We start from the raw sequence: 19,134 nt of genomic DNA, 5'->3' as shown, positions 1-19,134 counted from the left end.
GGATCTGATGGATTTTTTTCCACAATATTGGCAAATCAATTGTCTCATTAAAAGTTATTAAAGTGATCTCTATGAATGTTCATTTAAACAGTTTAACTGCTAGATTCAAGATGTGTCCTACTTCACTGAAAGCTTATTTTTGTTAATTTGTCTGTCTAACCTGAAAGTTCAAGTTTCAACATCATACTCATGTAAGTTCCAAACAGGACCACGATTGACTACTAGACCAAATGGTTGAAGATGAGTATAAACGAACCTGCCATAATATTTCATATGATAAATTCTCAGAATAACAGCAAACTGTCCTACTAACCCTGTCGCTGCTGAGCAGGAACCAAAGCGGCTGTAGCTGGCTGACGTTCATCGGCGTGGATTGGAGGCAGTAGCGAAGATGCCTTGACAGCTCCCGCCGTAAGCAGTCCTCAGCCTCCTGATCACTGCAGATCAGCACAAAGAGTTCACTAAACCGTCCATCAACAACATCAAGATCAGATGCTTCAGGTTTTACATGAGGAGAAAGACCAGTTTTACCCAGGAGAAAGAGCCAGGTGCAGCAGGTCTGTGCTAAGTCGCAGCTGGTTGAGTACAGCCAGTTCCTCCATCAGGGGCCAGAGCTGGGCCCTGCGGCCGAGCTGCTGCAGCACCTCTGTAGCCAGCGGGAGTCCGTCTGCGGGTTCATCCCCCTCAGACATAGAACAGACGTCCAGGAGTCCTCTGGAGGTCATGCTACACTGCTGCTGCTCCACACTCGACACTAGCCTCTCCAACACCCCTAATAAGAAGATATAGTATAGTACAGTATGACTACTATATTCCCCACCAGCTGATTTACTTTGTGTCATTCCCTTGGTCTCTTTTGCCAATATCCTGGTTTTCTTCAGTGCAAATGCCAAATAAAAGCATAAAAGTGTCTAAAACCACAATTATTAAGAATAATTCTTTGAGCTGCATCAATATTCTTTTCACTTTTCGTGGCAAAATCAACCAACAGCACTAACCAGTTCTCAGACAGCTACACACAAACTCACCAGACTTCTTTGGATCCAACTGGTTGTTTGCTAGCAGAACAAGACCCCAGGCTTCTAGGAGACTCTCTTTGATGTCCAGCCCCAGTCCAGCACCCTGTAATTGTACCAGCTTCTGCCTCCAAGGGCCTGTGGTGCCGTCCAGCTTCATATCGCTCACGTCCAGGGCTTTACTCAGGAGCCTGAGCCGAGACGCGCATTCAGCTACCGACTCCAGCTGATGGGGAAGATAGATGTTGTTAAATCTCAGATGTGTTGTAAGTGACAGACGTAACTTGGTTAACTACAGAAATAGAGCTGTTGAAGTGTCTCCAAACCTTGAAAGGAAGAGCTTTTCCCAGGGTTTTCTGGATGCCCTTCAGAGCTGTGGCCACAGACACTGGGGTGGACAGAACAGTCTGGATGGCTGCTGAGACTGCCTGCAACTCCTGGTGACCTCTATAGTGCAACGCAGTAATCACAAGGGTTAGGGAGTTGCACATTAATGGGTAAGCAGAAATGCATAAATTGTTTATGGTAAATAATAGCCACACAATTATTTAAGATGATATATATATATATACAAACAATAAGCATTGAATGAAATGTACTAGAGTGATCTTTTAGCCACAAAACAGCAAATGTAAATATGTTTTTAAAACAAAAAATATCAGATATGAACAGGTGTGTACTCGAATGTGGCGTCTGCGTCTCCAAGCAGCAGCTGAGGCAGTCGGAGGATGAGGTGCTTTTGGACCCACTGCCAGTGCAGAGACAGCACAGAGATGCCCTGAGAGTCGGCCGGCAGCGTGCTGCACACATCCCAGAAACGATCGAGCCACTGCAGCAGCTGCAGGATCTAAACACACAAACACAGGACAAAATAGTGAGGAAACCATCCTTCCTAAATGCCAATATTACGTTGCTGTGGAATACTCTAAGGGCTGCATTTTACATCATGACTTTGGAGTAATTTAAAGATTTGTATTGTCTCTGCTATACTTGTACTAACTAACATCTTCTATTTATGGCTAATTTCCCAGGTTTTAAGCAGTAGTGGCAATGACATTAGTACTGTAGGACCAGAAGGTAGTATAGTAGAGGTACCATTAGAAGTAGTAGCATCAGCAATAGTAAAAATACAAGTGGTAATAACAGCAAAAGCAGTAGTGGAAGAGCAGTAGGAGCAGCAGCTAGCAGAAGTAGCAGCATTTGTTGTTGTAGACCCAGGAAAAAGAATGTAGTGGATGTAGAATAAAGAGATACAGTGATACAGACAGAGTTCTGACCTCAAACATGATGTGGTCTGAGATGTATGGTTGTCCGCTCTGCACAGCCTGCAGGGTGAAGGAGTCCCACAAGTCAAAGAAAGTCCGCAGATGCATCAGCACCGGGTGTGGTAGGTGACCGATATCCACAGTCCCTGTAAGAGTAGGATGTTTTTATTTTCTGACTGTAATTCTAACTCAGCTATAGCTCAGGATAAAAATTGCACTACTGCATAATTACCTTTACTGAAGGCTGTTGCTATTCTCAGAGCACAGTTCTGAGCAGACAGGTTGATGGCGCAGGTGCAGATAACCGACCTCTCCTCTCTGTCCATCATCAGAACAATCCTGCCACACAAAACAGTCATTAGCACTCAACACATCAGCAGAGCAGGTTTACGTGATTTAATCTTTACTTTACAATGAGAGACAAGACAGCAAATATCAGAGGAGCGAAATGGCAGATGTATGTTCAGTACAGTCTAACAAGTGTTATTTTATATGATTTATGTGCAACATCCCAATCATGCACTAACCATAAGCTTACCATGAAAACACTTCACAAAGAAAGAAGGATTGTGTCCCTTTACCTGTTAGCAACTGCATTCAGAGCCTCCAGAAACTCCATGTATCTTTCCTCATCCTCAAAGTTGCATTTGTTGGCTAAAATATCCAAGTATTGCTTGTTCCAGCGCATATCCACCAGAATCCTGTATTCATCTGGCAAAATAAGATATATTGAGATGTAGCTACTAATAAAAAAAAATGTAATAGACTGAGAAAATCACACAAAGGTTACCTATGTTGTGAGGTTGGAGCAACTCTGCTAATGACTTGCCCTTAGCAGCAAGTTTGCTGCCGAACACAGCCTTCAGAGCCCTGTTTCCTGCCTCCACCTGGACCAGGGCTGAATCTGGAAGAGTTAAGAACGGCATTGTTTTAGGATCCAAAGCACTCAATAGTGTTGGACTGGACTAAGAAAGATCACATTACTGTTGAATGTCTGCAGTGTGCTGCGATAAACATATGAACTGCAATAACCGTAAAAAGATTACAATGTCAGTTCTTGTAGTAAATTGTTGACTATGAAACGAATATCTTGTTTTTGAGTAAAAAGTGTTTGTAATTCAAAAACTTCAACTAACAAACCTGGGACAAATTTGTAGCTCTTCCCCAGGTGTGACAGCCAGCTACTGCGGAGGATCCAGTCTCCATGAGAAGCTCTCTCTGTGAGCAGTCTCACTGCTGTGGGGATCAGCCTCAGAGCATCTCCTTCCTCCAGATCCACCACTCCTCCAGAGAACACCAGGCCTTCATGGACACCACTGCTCTGCAAGGCCCTCTGCAGGTCATTCAGACTTAAAGGACGATTCCTGCACAAACACGGCTGGTGTAAATACTTCTTCAGGGATGAAACTTTTCATTTTTCCATATTTGCATTTGGTAGGATGATCCAGGATGAAATCACATGTATAGGGATGTATTCTAATATTATAATTTATTACCCTGGTTTTACACAGTACTTCTTATACTTACACTTGTAGCATTTCTTATTTAGAATTCTCAGATTTAGATTTGTTTATTTAATTGTTTACTGTCTGTTGTTGTTGCTAGGCACTGCTGTTTATGCACCAAATCAAATTCCTTGTGTGTACTCACTTGGCAATAAAAGCTGTCTGATTGTGATTATTGTGGCGGATGCACACGTGACTGTGTTGCTATCACCCTTACCGTTTGCCCTGGAGGCTGAGGGTGTTCAGGCAAAAGGTGAGGACCTGTCCATCTCGGAGGACGGCAGAGAAACAGGAATCCTCTGTGGAGAGGAGGGCGGAGGGGAAACCATCGGGCCAAACTCCAGCACACAGCAGCCCACTACCCCAGTCCTCTGTATCCAGGATGGCCAAGTGCTGCTCAATCACCTGCTGGGCTTGCTAGGGTGAAAAGAATATGTTTATTCATATTCTGAGGAGAATGAACATCAATTTCATGGCAGTCTGGTAAGTTTGGCCCATACTTGATTCCCATGTGGCTTAGGACAGGACTAGGAACACATAAAAGAATCTCTGATCTACACTGGTTAAATATTTTCTGCCATCCAGCTTTACTGGCAGCATGTAGACTATGGTTCAAAAGTTTGGGGTCACTTAGAAATGTCCTTATTTTTGAAAGAAACACATTTTTTTTCAATGAAGATAACATTAAATTAATCAGAAATCCAGTCTAGACATTGTTAATGTGGTAAATGACTATTCTAGCTGGAAACGGATGATTTTTAATGGAATATCTACATAGGGGTACAGAGGAACATTTCCAGCAACCATCACTCCTGTGTTCTAATGCTACATTGTGTTAGCTAATGGTGTTGAAAGGCTAACTGATGATTAGAAAACCCTTGTGCAATTATGTTAGCACATGAATAAAAGTGTGAGTTTTCATGGAAAACATGAAATTGTCTGGGTGACCCCAAACTTTTGCATGGTAGTGTGTTTATTGAAAACAAAACATTCTAAAATGGAGAAATGAAAAACACTACAGGTGAAGGAGGTAGATATGAAAGAGGCCCTCTAGTGACAGATAACAGCGAGACGAGAAATATTACAGCGAAGCGGGTATTGATACCTTCTGGCTGGCGGTGGTGCGTTGACAGAAGGAGTAGGCCTCTCCACAGGCATGCTGTAGAGCACTGGGCAAATCTACACCTCTCTGCAGCTGGCAGGACAGCAGGGTGGCAGCATTGAGGAGGGAGGCCACTGATGAGGCTGGGGAATCTGAAAGGCCAGAGGACAGAGTTTCTGACACAAACTGCAGATCGAAGCAACTGGCTGCTTATTTAATTTGTGTCATGTTGTTAATGCTTACCCCAGATGGCAGATTTGATGCCTTTATGTATTTCAATCAGCAGATCACAAACACAGTCTCCAGTCACTCCTGCAGTGTGAAGTAGAGTCTTTAGGTCCAGTGTGTCCCAGCAGACACCCTCATGTTCACCTGGGATGTAAACCTCCACCCCTCGGTTCCTCATGGCTCTGGAGAGCTCCCCATGCACAGGGTCCATGGTCAGGAACAACCTGAAAAGACACCCACATCATCTTATCATGAACTTCTTCAGTGCCTGCTACAACTATTGAATAAGCTCTGATTTTGCAAATTACCTGAAGTTAGGATGTGGGGTGATTTTGGGGGTCTTCCCATCTATGACACCACGTTCGTTGATGGTGAGTACTCCACCAGGCTCCAGTAAAGCATTGAGGCGATCCAGAACAGAAGCACTGAGCACAAAATACAAAATCAGTGCAGCTGCCTACATTTTGTGGTTTGGTTGTGTTTTCATGTTTGGTTTTAGTCATCTTCGGCTCTCATCGCTTCTCCTTTCAAAATGCTATTCTATGCTATGAAAAAAAATGCTGCCACTACAAATGAGGTATAAAAACTTTTAAGACAAACAAAAATAAAATCAAGACCCACAGGAATGCATGCAACACATTTCTCACCTGCAGAAGTTAACATTGTCCATGAGCAGCCAGTCACCAGCCTGCAGTGCCTGAACCAGCATACCATCCAACCACTCGAAACCTCCATTTGTCCAGCCGTCCTCCAGCTGAGCCAGGCGCTCCTTCAGCAGTGTGAAGTCCATCTGAAGCTTAGACATGTCTAGCAGACAAATGAAGCATGTTATAGTACATGAAACGCCTTCTTATACTTACTAGACAACATAAAGTCATTTTGAAAGAGTTTTCTTCATGTCATGCAGTATTCAGTTAACCAACAGAACTTGGCTGTTACCTGTGAACACTTTCAGCTTGGTGTTGAGTTTCTGCAGCAGGAGGATGATGACCTCCAGCTTGTTTAGGGCCTCTGAGTTTACGCTTCCTCCAGTTCTTTGCAGTCCCTCCTCCTTCAGCCAGTGGCAGAACAGGCCCCACGTCTGCAGCAGGAACTCTGTGTCCTGGATGCCAACATCCAGCGACATCAGTCCACGCCTTATTACCATGGCAACTATGTAGTCGACGCTCTCCAACACTTGCTGCCATGGTCGCATGATATCCACCTAGAATGATGAAAAGAGGGAAAGATTACAGAGTAACATGGTCTGCTGTTTTCAGACTATAAATGAAGCTTGGATAATTAGACGCCTGAGTTTCTGGTTACTTGTTCAAAGCCTCCCAGCAGCTCTGTGGTGTCCATGGCGCTGTTCATTGCCATGACCCTGAGGCGGTGTCCTGTCAGCAGAGCCAGCAGTCTCACTAGGCTTGTCTTTCCACTTGCTGTGGGGCCGACCAGTATGGTCATCCAGCCCATTTCCACACACTTCATCAGGGACTCCAGGGGCCGCAAGGACTGGTGGGTGAGGGACAGTGGTGGGTCCAGGGCCACAGGGGCTCCACCACTGCGGTGCAGTACAGAGAAGCCCACCTACAATAGCAAACCAGTCGAGAGGCAATCCTGAGCTTTGTTCACAAAATTAAAAAAAAAAAAAACATCTACTGCCGAAAAACAAGATGAGGTTTTATTGTGCTGACAAACCTGCAGGTTGAGTGGAGTGATGTGGAACTCTCTGGATCCACAGTAAGGCTCAAAGTCTTCCCCAAAAACCTTCCTGAACACAGACAGCACCTGTGTGGGACAGATGGAGGTTTACAGACTGGACTGTAGCTTATATTATGTTTTTCCAGATCGAAATGGATCAGTAATCAGTCAGCCACCAGGGGTGATTGTGAGGTAAAATTTAGAAAGTCCTCTTTTGCACAGAATGCCTGATCTACTACAGGTTTCACAAATCGAACTGGAATACTTTACCTATAACTATCAGAGAAAGCTCCACCTTTGTCAGTTTTAGGAGACAGTATAAAGCAAGGCACCAATCAAACTGGTGAACACTGAGAAAATCAGGCATTTTGAAAACAGGCATTTTTACTATAAGCACTTTATGACAGGCACTGCCTGGAAAGCACTTCATTAAAATAATAGCACTTTAGGGTAGGTTTAACCCAGCCAGAACTAATTTATTGATTAATTTGTTAATATTCTTTTATGATTGGGACAACAGATGGAAAATAGCCGTGTGCTAAATCCGGCTTATTTCAGACAACCTTGTGTAAACTTTATGAGATTGTATGTTCATTAATATGCACTGTTCCGACCAAATAAATAAAGAAATAAAAACGAAAGTAATGACAAAAAATCAACAGAGGGCAGCCACAGAACGCAGAAAAGTCAAACAATTTAATAAGCTAAATGTATGCAGAAATACACCTAATGGGATGAAGAATGCAAAAAAAACTCTCCTCTTTTTTTTAAATCACTGATGATATGTAGCATAAAGCAGTAAATAAATAGCACAGACAATTATATCCACCTATGTATAGAGAGATATCAAATATGTTTATACAGCTCTCAGTTTATTAGGTAAACCTAGTTAAAAGTAAAGCAGTCAGACAAAAAGTTGGTGAAAATATGTACCTGAGCTTTATCAGCCTCCGTTCTCATTCTGTCAGCATATACTAAGGAGACATGCTGTCCTGGATTGAAAAATCCTGGCGACTGGTCAGTCTGCATCAGCTGACACCAGCGAAACATGTCACGGAGGTTGAACTCCCAGGGGCTTCCTTTCTGACCCCATCGCCTCTCCACACACACCTCCTGGACAAGCTGAGGGGAGACAGAAAATATGTTTATAGAGATACACTGTCTGGTGCTGGACTTACCAGCAAGATGTATCTTGAGTTGGTGCAACAGAGTCAGTCACTTCTTTAGCATATTATATAATAACCCCAACAGGTTGGAGTGAACGAAGAAAAACCTACCTTGTTACTGAACTCCACCATTTTGGCAACAATTTCCTTATCAATGCTGGGGAAAATAGAGTCTCCTATAAACTCCATGTCTTTGCTGGTGAGCTGGTCCACAAAAACCTGGGAATAAAGAGGTACATTGGATCTCATAAATAGGGATAAAAAACAACCAGTACAAATCATACTGTAATTACTTTACTCAAATAGTCAAAGAGGGTTACTATGAGCTTTTGTAAACAAGTGAAAAAAAAATCTGCAGGCACTTGGAAAAAAACTTTTAGTTGACAAAAACTGACAACATTTGCATAACGTGCACAAATGACATGAACAGTCAGGTTATGCAAAAAAAAACCACACAAAAAAATCTACAACTAAAGATTTTCTATATGTTCACAAATGTTCATGTAGTCTATTTTTCACACGTTTATCATGTGATGAACAACCACATGCTTTGAGTTTTTTCTTAAGATCAGTTCAGAAACTCAAATTATACTGACGCTTAGCTAAACTCATCTATTTTCTAAATACATTCTAGTTTTCTCTGGCTTCTCGATTTTAACATCAAAATCAAAAAATAAATGTGCGTGCAAGAAAACTCAGATAAAGCATGTAAAAGTCACCTGGATGATTTCTCACCTGAGTGAATCTGTTCAGGAAGGATTTGGGAAGCCCCTTACGCCCGCCACCTTGAGTGAAGGGATTCTGGCAGCCAAAGATCTTGGTCTTCTCATGTTGAACCTGGAAGCTCATGCCCAGTTCAGGAATGTAGATCTCAGCTCGGTGATCAAAGCAGGCGTTCAGACCCTCCAGCACCGACTGAGACGCCAGGTTCAGCTGTCAATTAAAGAACATGGAATTTCAAACTCTGTCTCAGCATAATCAGATCACTACTTGCTTAACACAAGGTTCCTCTAAAGCCATAAAACTAGTGTACAAAACTAGGAAAAAAATATCTTAACAGTGGCTCTTACCTCATCCAGGACAACCCAGTGGCCTGCTTTCAAAGCAGCCAAAAGGGGGCCGTCGCGCCAAGCAAACTCTCCTCCCTTCCCTCCTTCCACTGGGAGATCTGTTCCAAACAAGTCAGTAACATCCTGAAAGACAGCAAAATCATCAGCTTTAGAGCCTTCTGCTGTTTGAAGTTTGTTTCAGTAGCGCTTTTGCGAACAAACGAGTCTTACCGTTTGCTCTGACAGGTTGATTCTGACCAGATGGTTTCCTGAAGCTTTAGCCAGCGCTGCCACCAGGCTGGTCTTTCCTACACCAGGTGACCCCTCCAGCAGGACGGGCCTCTGCAGCTTCAGTGCACGCAGAAGTCGCTGGGCGTTCACTGCGGTGGTGCCTGCTGCGATGGCGTACTCCGACAGGTTCCGACTGTCAGTCTGAGGTCCTGGAGAGACATTTGTTTTGAAATTCAACTACAGGACAAAATAACAAGAAAAGTGTGTAATAATGGGGCTGAAAAGGGTAAGGCTAATCAAAAAAATATCACAAAACATCAAATCATAGAAGAATAGTTAAAGTGGGTAAACTGGTTCACAAGCAGCCATCGTATTTGTTAGTACACTTGGGTGAGCGTAAGTATGTGAAAGCGCTCATACTGGATCAGTGTAACTAATGTGGTGTTGTGTTTCAGTGAGATTTGCAAATTCTGGAGCTCATACTACATTTACTCACCAAATTTGATGTCCTTTAGAGAAAGTACTGGTAACTTGTAGGCAAAATAATATAAATAAAAAACAATGTGACAGTGCCAACAAACTTGGTGACATTTGAGCTATGTAATCCTGAAAAAGCAGAACTGAATCATCGAGTTTTGGTAGGACACAATGTAATTTGGAAAACTAGTACAGATGTGCAAATGTAGGGGCACCCAGATAGCTCAATAGGTTGAGCAGGCGACCCATGAAAAGAGGCTACAGTCCCCAACGCAGTGGCCTGGGTTTGATTCCAGCTCACAGCCCTTTATGCAGGTCCTCCCCTAATTCTTCTCCCTGCTTTCCTTTCTGCTTCTCTACTTACCTATTGAATAAAGCCAACAAAAGGCCAAAAAAAAGGTGCAAAAGTGCAGAAATAAAATAGAGAATACAACATTTTGGCCACAATTTTGTCTTTCCAAGTGTGAAGGGCAATTTTGCAAATGTGGCCTGACATTTTTCAAGGACTTGTAAAAACACCGTGTAAGCCAGGCCTACTGCACACAAGTAGATATAGATAAGAAATACTGTATGTTCATATATACAGCATTTAAATTCCTAACATTGACAACGAGATATGAACAAGAATATGAAAGGCAGACATATGATATGGTGTGCATCTTGGAATCTCGGAATCACTGACATTCATACCTAAAGCAATGTAGAAGGGGTCGATGCCGAAGAAGTCCTCGCCCCACTGTGGTTCCCGTGGCAGGCTGCTGTCATAGACTCTCAGCGCATCCAGCATCTCCTGATCCAACTTGGTCATTTTACTCAGCCGCTGCTGCAAGAAACCCAGACACAGCCGACGTGCCAAGAGAGCGCTGTCTGCAGAGGACACCGTAGTTCCTGCAAGGAAAAAAACACACCCAAAGCACATTTATTAAACACTTCCTCTGAGTGACAAACTCTCAGCGGAAATGAAAAACCAACCATTAGCTCACCTGAGCCGATGCCATCTATGTAGACCAGACACGCAGCGTGGATGAAGGCGGTGACGGTGTCCAGTCTGATGTCCCACTCTGCTTCTTCTTCATCTTCCAGGGCTCCCATCGTCATGAAGCCGTCCTCGTCCCGCTCGCACACAGCATTGAGGAAGTTAACCCACGAAAGGATGTCTCTGACGCTCAGGATGCAGCGCCGGCCGAAGTCCTGCTGGATCAGCCACTCGATGAAGTCCAGCATCAGCTCTGCCACATCGCCTCCTATGTTTGATTTAAAGAGGTGTTTCCAAAACAAAAACAAAAATGGGTTAAGTATTTTGTGTATTTTTGCAGAGATCTGCATTGTCAGAATGTAATTTACAAAACTAAATTAGCTGCAGAAGTGTGTTTTTATTTCAACATGAGAAGAGCAATCTTGAGTGTTGCATGCTTCTTAGATACTATGCCTCACTGCTGTGCTTAAATTTCACTCTATTTCCATTGACCTTGACTGACAAGAACTCTCAGTCTGCAGTTAATGAGATGACAGCTGTAAGTGGTGTAATGTGTCGGACAAATAACTTCTTTTCTGTGTGTTTCTGCTACTGTGCAGTTTGGCTTTATTCCACTTGGTGGCAGTGGAACAAGCTGTAAACGGCACCAACATATCTACTTCAAGACTCAATATTTGCTTCTCTTTTAGCTCTGCTTTGGTTCCCATCACCTCTTGAGAATAATATCTGGCTCTTTAGCAGCTAAACATTACACTATGCTCTCCAGCCAGTCTAACTGCATCGCTTTGTTTTGCTGATGAAAACGTACAGTACATCAAAAGGTCAGAGCTGGAAACAATACAGGCTATCTCTAAAGTCTGGACACATAGGCGATGATACATATTTTCAAGAAATGAAACTTTTAACAACAATTTATTCAATATATAAATGTTTTTAATATATTGAATTTGATATAGATTTGATAATTAATCAAATATAGATTTATTTTTTGTGGAGACAAAAAAAAATATAGTTAATGAAATTTCCTATTTGTCGAGCGTTTAGGGACACCCTGTATAACGTGGAGAGCCATGAGACTGAACCAAAACAGTGAAGTTGGAGGTGATATCAACAAGCATAATTAACTAGAAGGAGCTATACAGCTTCATGGAGACAACAGTTAAAACTGACTGTATAAAGCTACATCACAGCTGAACATGCTTGATCTCAAAGTGACGGTACCATCGAGTGAGAGGCCTGAGCGCAGGTTGTGTTGGATGATCTGAACCAGGTCACTGCGGCTGTTGCTCTGCGGACACCAGATCTCTGTGAAACGGTTCCTGAGGGCAGGAGAGAGCTGCACACAAACAGATGTGTACACAAGTCAGACCCAACCATGACTGAGTGTTTTCAAACCGCATTCACATACATATTTTTAAAAACATGCTAAATGACAGCGACAAACATCCTAAATTCAGTAAGATCAGTTCCAGACATTCTCCTGAAATAAGTCAATAGGAGGGACTTCAATGTCTTATGAGTGTTGTTCCAGCAGTTGTACAGTTCTGCTGTTTCTTCTAGCTTGATGCTAAGCTCCACTGACAACTAAGAGGAAACATTGTTTTTTTAATTTACCTCCTTCTTGCCAAAGTCTCCTCCAGGGTTCATGGTGGCAACCAGACGGAAACCTGTCGCTGCTCTGATGAGCTCCACATCGTCGTTGTCCCCACTGCCTTTCTCTGCCAGCACCAAGGACTTCTCTGTCTCTAGAACACTGTCAGCAAACACAAAACAGTGTGGGTGGGAAGCTTTCTTTGTCTTGTAATTGTGTATAAGGCCACATGTCATGCTACTGTCGGATTTTACAGCTAACAATGCATCTGTGCATAAAATCCAACATGTAGGATATTGATTTTTACCAAGTCTAACAATAGTGCACTTTGTGGCACTGCACATGGATGTCTCTTAAAAATCTTCTAGTGAAAAAGAGGTCCTCTGTGCAGTAACAGCTTCTAAATGCTTTGTCTAGGGGTGTTTTTTGGCATGAAATTCTGCCAAGTTTAACCAAAGTGGGATGATAATGTTTCATGGATATCATATAACAGAAAACTGTAGTAGGAAATGGAACTTGACCTAAAACAACTGCTATGTGCAAATGCGCAAAATCCTAAAGTATCATTACTCTATTTGTAAAGTAAGGATATATTAATTCTTCTGGGATTTATCCACATTCTACCATGCACATAACGCATTTCAAACCACACAAGAGGGTAATTTATTTGAGCCACTAAAATAGTTTGTGGAATTAAAATGATATCCTATCCAACAGCTATATAGTATCAGGGAATCAGCGGTGGCACTGACAGCTCAGTGTTTTGAAACCAAAAAAAACATACTGTGTCAAGCTTTGTTTTACTATTGTTAGGCTTTTCTGCATAATTAATGCTGCTGTATTGTAGTCAAGTAAAGTAGTGTGTAATACAATATTTTAGGGTTTAGCGCCTAATATGTAAATTACGCAGGTATAATTACAACGTAAATAACATTACTGGGACCTTAACTGTAATGTTCAGTCTTGATGGGTTACTTTTGTTATGTCACTGCAGACACGAAGCATATGTGTGTGTGTGTGTGTGTGTGTGTGTGTGTGTGTGTGTACCTGTTGAGTCTCTCCAGCACTGAGTCGTCTGCCAGTGAGATTTCATCCATGAGGAACACTCCTCCCTCCTTCATCGCCAGCACCAACGGCCCATCATGCCACTGAAACAGCCTGCTGTCCTCACCATCAGTCTACAGAGCAAGAACAGGACAGCTTACAACAATAACTTCTGTGGAGCTATTTTCACAGCTCTACAGTATATATCTTTTCTTTCCTTACTGACTGTCACTAGTTATGACTGACTATTGACAGATGTGTAACTGTTGAGAAATTCATCTTCAATCAGCTTTGATTGATTGATTGATTGATTGATTGATATTATTTAGACTCCAGAAATACCTTTTAAATCAGTAATTTTATCATCTTTAAGCAATACTTGAAGCTCCCTTCAAAAACAGAATTTATTTATTTATGAATTACATCTGTATCTAAAATTCTTCCAAAAAGACGTTTATCTTTAGTTATCTGCGGCTACATCTCTCCAGGAGAAAGCGTCTTTCTTAGCCATGCATATGTGCAACTGGGTTTCTAAAACAGCTTTTTGGATTTTAACGAGTGCTGGATGAAGACCTGATGTGTGTGTCTGACGGGTCGCAGGCCTCCCAGGAAGTCAGATGTCTCCATGTGCAGGTGACAGTTGACTGTGAAGAATTTCTGTGCAGCCAAAGCAGCAAACAGCTGGCAGATGGTTGTCTTTCCACATCTGGTGAGGTTTAGGGTTAGGAAAAAGAGCATAGCATAATTAGCACAATGGCACATTTATGTCACAGACACTTCTATAAGACTCAAATGCCAAAAGTAGTATCTGTACAGTAAAGAGGCAGAGAGAGCAACAAACAAACAGGTATCTGGAATGTGTCTGTGCAGAACGGTGTTTTTGCACATTTAGCTTTAGAGTCGGTGACTTCTAAACGTTACCCTGTGTCTCCTACGAGGAGGACAGATTCGCCGAATCGCAGCGCTCGACCCACCAGCACAGCGAGTCTCCTCATGCCGTGAGTCCACACGATGTGACGGAACTCCTCTGGTACTCCAGCAATGCTGTCGATGAAGGGACCTGCCAATCAGAGCGTCAAGCTAACATGATACCGTGTTCATCAGACAAGTTTAAAGACTTCGTTTTCTGGTCTGGATCTTTAAAATTCTTATCACAGTTTCCAAAAGCTTTAGGTCAGATGTTAAAATGATTTGCTTTGTACCAGTCAAAACAGTTTATCACCACATAAAAGCAGCAACTGAAAGGCTATGTCATTTTTTGGCTTCTCTGCTTTAAAAAAAATGTTAAATAGCTCATCATTTATCACAGTTGCCAATTAATTTTTAGATGAACAGCAAATTGGTTAACAGTTTTAGCTGTAAAACACTTTCTCTTAAGATGTCAAATCCAGGTATTTGTACAGTAAAATCTTAAAAACAGACAACTACAGACTAATGTAACAACAGAAATATGGAGTTTCATAGGTATCTTTGTACTGATGTACAACATACTAACTACAGGCATTAAACATCATACTGAGCTGCTTTGAGAGCTCCTAAAGGGCTACAAGTTGTAGAAGATTCTGTATACTGAGAAGATGCTCTAGACTTTTGAGTATATGTAAAATCAAACTGTTTTGTGTGAAAACGATATACAGAAAACAATAAAAAAAAAAAAAAAACAAGATCCATTTAGCACAAAGTTTTCTTCTCAAATGATATTCCTTTGCCAGACAAATAATGGATAAATATTGTATGTCTGAAAGGGTCCCAGTCTGAAATGCTTTATTTTGTAAAAAGAAAACAGAAAATTAAAATTGGCATCATAACCTACAACTTGCATTAATTTAAATTGTTTATATTTTAAAATATTTATTTTAAAGCAGTGCAAAACTTTTTCAATAAAATGTTACAGTTGACATGCAATAGGGTCCAAAAGTACCAGACTGCATCAATAATCTGCAATATTTTCAATTAAATGTGGGGAAAAAACAAGAATGTTTGAGAATTTGAGGGGGCATTTAAAAACACAATGTTCTGACCAGTAAAATCAATAAAAACATTCTGCACAACGTCTGGGTCAGAAATAAAATTCCACCAAGTTATTGTCAGTGACCTTTGTAGAAAAGGTCAAATGTCCTTGAATTGCATTTTCCCATTGAAGCAGGGTTCATGTGGATTTTTTTTCTATTCATCAGTGGCTTGTTTAAATAAATTAAAGCTAAATTTGTCATGGGAAAAAATGGCAACTGAAACAAATGGAAAGTATCTTCGTTAGGGGTCTCTACAGACTGAGTTATAGTAGCAGCGTGTCGTGCTGGAGGGAATCATTCATGTTTTACTCACTGAACTGGCTGGTGACCTGTTTCTGAGAAAACAGGTTTTCAGGGTTCACCGTCCTCTTGAAGTGCTTCTCCAGGATGGACAGGATGGTTGCTTCTTCCTCCGGCTTCCTCACGCGTCCTGCCAGCAGCATGTAGCCTGATGGAAAGGACACAAGGCTTTTTTTAGGTTTTTAATGGAACACAGGTGGTAGCTGGAGATTTAACAGAATGTCTTATGAGCCTCACCATCATCCGCTAAATGCTGCAGCCAGTCCTGAGAGGCCTCCGTCTGCTGCTCCAGCCTGTAGCGGTCGGCCCAGCGGAACAGATCTCTGAGGGTGATGAAGCCGTGTTTCCCCGCAAACACGGAGGAACCTCTGCGTAAAGACTAAAGGAAGGAAGGCGCACATGACACTGGCAGTCAGAATCACTCAGAACAGCTACGTAATCTAAAGAGGTAAGCGGTTTATCGGTGTAGAGTTACCTGAAGATCCTGCATGACTTTAACCAGCTTGGTGCAGTAGGATGGAGGCAGGCTGCACCTCTGATGGAGGATAGTCTCCAGCTCTCCACTGGGAAGCTCATCAAAGTGCAGCTCCACAAAGCGGTTCCTAAAAGCCCTGGAAAGCACCTGACACAAAGAGGAAAAAGAGGTCGTAAATAAGCTTAATGTGGCATAATTTAGTACAACAGTCTCACAGTAAACACTGCCTTTATTGGGGTTATATGTAGCAGTTGTATGTCAGTCAGTATGTTCACTGATTTGTCTGAGAGGTGTTGATTGACTATTGATTACTGTGCAGTCTGGAGCTTCTGATGTTGTTAAACTGCATAGCTGCTGCACCACAACCTTACAGATGACTATCATGTACTCGAGTATGAGCCGGACACCCTCTAGGAAGCCAATGACAAACTGCTGCAGAGGAGACACCAAGCACTGGAGTACAAGGAGGACCTCCTGCTAGAGAGACGTGTTCTGAACCGATAAGCTGAACCGTCACCATACGAAAAGTCAGTCATGGAGCGAACAGCTCAAGAAAAGACGCCTGAATGACAGCAAACTGGAAGCTGAGCTGGACACTGAAAGGCAGAGCAATGCCACGTCCAGCCAGTTGAAAGTCAAGGAGGTCCTTCATCTCCAGTGCATTTTGGTGGGTCTCTCTGCACTCACCACCTCTATCTTTACGCTACAGTTTTTCCTACTTTTTTTTCCCTTTTTATTTAATGAGTAAAGCAAGAAGGTCATCGAGCTGGTGGAGGAGAAAAAAGTGAGGCTGCTAATGGATCCTCATCCTTCTACCCTGGACTCTCACCCCTGTATCCTCCCTCTTTACCCCACTGCCTCTCTCCAGAGTCACCCACCTAAACCACTCTCCAGCTTTGCATTTCACCCTCACCCCTCGCTATCTTTCCACCCTCACCCAAATATCTTTGCACCATCACCCCTCATCACCCATCTCTATCTTGATGTTGTGTTTTTCATGTTTACTTTTTTTTTTTTTAATGGACAAAGTGAGCTGAAAGGCTTTTTGCACACCTTGAGGCTGAAACATAACATGGAAAACTTTTAAGGCTCTGAAAAAATGTCCCTGTATGTGCTCTTGTATCTTTCTTTCATTCTTGTGTATTAACAGTTTGAACTTGCTCGCTTTAAGTGTTGAGGAGTGTTCCTTCATAATATGCAAATGTATGGAAAAAAGTGCTTGAAAATTTTTTCCAGTCCCTTACTTGGATTAAATATGATGTAGTGAGACATTTTTACTATGTGCTGTTGTTGAGTTTTGACTCAACACTAGAATGTTCAGGTCAGTTATGACAAACACCACAATATTAGGCTTCCTTCTCTGGTATCACCAATATTCATGACAAATTTCACAGCAACGTGGCCAGTAATGATCAAGAAATCTTGTGAATGGCCTGAATGTGAAGTTAAATAGAATACCTTTCTGCCACCGTAGAGTCCAGGGGGATTCTGGGTAGCAAACAGCATGAATCTGGGGTGAGCCTTGATGACTTCCTGAGTCTCAGCCACAAACAGCTCCCTGTTGTCATCCAGCAGTCTGTTGAGAGCCTCCAGGACGTCAGTGGGGGCGAGATTCAGTTCGTCCAGGATGATCCAGTAGCCTTTTCTCATGGCGTCGATTAGGACACCTTGAGCAGATGCACAAAAAAAACCACATATTAGACTTGGTAGAGTCAGATTTCAGCAGTAGGAATCTACTGGAAAAACTGGGGATTATTTACTGTAATTTTTATCTCCTTAAAAATCAGGGTATCTGATGATAACCACAGAGAAGACATTTATTAGAGAAAACATTTAGTTGTCAGGTTTTAAATGCAATTATGGTTAATAGTTTGTTCTTTACCCATATAGTGTCCAAGACTTATGCTCTTACACACGTAAATATTGTGTCTGACCGTATTCACAGTCCCTCCTTAAATCTTAAAGGATATACCTGGCATGAATCTTGTTTTTTGATAATAACCCTATTGAAAGAAATCCAGCCCAACAATGTAATGGTGTATCTCTCACTCCTGTCTGTGAGAGATACACATAAATTGCTACTTCGGATGTAAATTTTTAAAAAAGGTTCCCAAATATGTAGCTCAAGTTTTGTGTGATAATATCCTTAAAAAACTGGAGAGTATCACTTGCTAATGTTAAGCAAGTGATACTCAAAACAGCAGGAAATCAAAGTCTGTTGTTGATTCTGACTTAGGTGTGCACATAATATTAATAATAATATTAATAATAATGTTATTTAGCACCCTCCAAAAACAGACAAATATAGATAAATACTGAAGACAAATCCTAACAATTAAATAAGATTCTAAGCACACAATATAAGACAAAGAAAATGTTAAACTTTTAAAAAGCACTTTCAAGACAACAGGCCAAATTGGCCCCCAGTAAAAAGAATCATGATGAGTGATACAAAAGTAACCTATTAAGTATAAATAAGCAAGTTAAAACTCCATAGCTTTCTCTATGGTGTGATTTTAACCAAGTGGTTCACATATTAGGACATAAACCCTACAAAATTTAAGTGACAAACTGCTTGACCCCACTAGAACACACACTGACGCGGATGCTCTACAATGTTATTTAATTGTGACGACTAATCTCAGTAAAGTAACAGTTGAGTTCCTTTGATATAGTAAATTGTAAAACTTAAGCTGACTAATACGAATATTATGGCCAAGACCCTAGAGCACTGTTAATTATGGAGATTATCCTGACAAAATTATAGCACATGGTATTTTAGCTTCATTATACATCTTTACAACACTTTTTTCAGGCTATCGTAACATATTTTATTTTTCTGCACATAATATTTTGATGTTTTTTTTGTTCACTGAATTAGGATGGGATACTCTTAATCCCACTTTAGTTTTATTTACATCGCACTAGGATACATATATTTGAGACGCAACAGACTAATAAATGAACCTCATTTTCCTGTGTAACTTTTCCATGGAAACAGGTTAGCGCTCATA

The 19,134-nt window shown here is 41.6% G+C and overlaps 1 protein-coding gene across 1 annotated transcript in view; it reads right to left on the bottom strand.

The window, feature by feature from the left end:
• The window catches only part of mdn1 (midasin AAA ATPase 1), a 71,335-nt gene that overhangs the window by 25,590 nt on the left and 26,611 nt on the right, over positions 1 to 19,134 (bottom strand). Inside the window, exons 25-58 of the mRNA XM_023266440.3 lie at positions 17,579 to 17,787; positions 16,121 to 16,267; positions 15,883 to 16,024; positions 15,659 to 15,793; positions 14,255 to 14,393; positions 13,907 to 14,039; positions 13,337 to 13,467; positions 12,313 to 12,451; positions 11,920 to 12,034; positions 10,706 to 10,966; positions 10,413 to 10,610; positions 9,246 to 9,454; positions 9,036 to 9,158; positions 8,701 to 8,898; positions 8,077 to 8,184; positions 7,733 to 7,921; positions 6,797 to 6,886; positions 6,422 to 6,685; positions 6,056 to 6,320; positions 5,764 to 5,923; positions 5,425 to 5,541; positions 5,132 to 5,340; positions 4,892 to 5,040; positions 4,004 to 4,203; positions 3,422 to 3,645; positions 3,072 to 3,185; positions 2,863 to 2,992; positions 2,514 to 2,620; positions 2,294 to 2,427; positions 1,697 to 1,863; positions 1,343 to 1,463; positions 1,029 to 1,242; positions 532 to 772; positions 314 to 437 (exon numbers count right to left, since the gene is read on the bottom strand). Coding sequence (XP_023122208.2) covers positions 314 to 437; positions 532 to 772; positions 1,029 to 1,242; positions 1,343 to 1,463; positions 1,697 to 1,863; positions 2,294 to 2,427; positions 2,514 to 2,620; positions 2,863 to 2,992; positions 3,072 to 3,185; positions 3,422 to 3,645; positions 4,004 to 4,203; positions 4,892 to 5,040; positions 5,132 to 5,340; positions 5,425 to 5,541; positions 5,764 to 5,923; positions 6,056 to 6,320; positions 6,422 to 6,685; positions 6,797 to 6,886; positions 7,733 to 7,921; positions 8,077 to 8,184; positions 8,701 to 8,898; positions 9,036 to 9,158; positions 9,246 to 9,454; positions 10,413 to 10,610; positions 10,706 to 10,966; positions 11,920 to 12,034; positions 12,313 to 12,451; positions 13,337 to 13,467; positions 13,907 to 14,039; positions 14,255 to 14,393; positions 15,659 to 15,793; positions 15,883 to 16,024; positions 16,121 to 16,267; positions 17,579 to 17,787 — 5,606 coding nt within the window. The remainder of the gene's footprint in view (positions 1 to 313; positions 438 to 531; positions 773 to 1,028; positions 1,243 to 1,342; positions 1,464 to 1,696; positions 1,864 to 2,293; positions 2,428 to 2,513; positions 2,621 to 2,862; positions 2,993 to 3,071; positions 3,186 to 3,421; positions 3,646 to 4,003; positions 4,204 to 4,891; positions 5,041 to 5,131; positions 5,341 to 5,424; positions 5,542 to 5,763; positions 5,924 to 6,055; positions 6,321 to 6,421; positions 6,686 to 6,796; positions 6,887 to 7,732; positions 7,922 to 8,076; positions 8,185 to 8,700; positions 8,899 to 9,035; positions 9,159 to 9,245; positions 9,455 to 10,412; positions 10,611 to 10,705; positions 10,967 to 11,919; positions 12,035 to 12,312; positions 12,452 to 13,336; positions 13,468 to 13,906; positions 14,040 to 14,254; positions 14,394 to 15,658; positions 15,794 to 15,882; positions 16,025 to 16,120; positions 16,268 to 17,578; positions 17,788 to 19,134) is intronic.

The sequence above is a fragment of the Amphiprion ocellaris genome, chromosome 12 (assembly GCF_022539595.1).
Source record: "Amphiprion ocellaris isolate individual 3 ecotype Okinawa chromosome 12, ASM2253959v1, whole genome shotgun sequence".
NCBI lineage: Eukaryota > Metazoa > Chordata > Actinopteri > Pomacentridae > Amphiprion > Amphiprion ocellaris.
The sequence above is the reverse complement of the archived record's forward strand: the minus strand, read 5'-3'. Positions and strand labels throughout refer to the sequence as shown.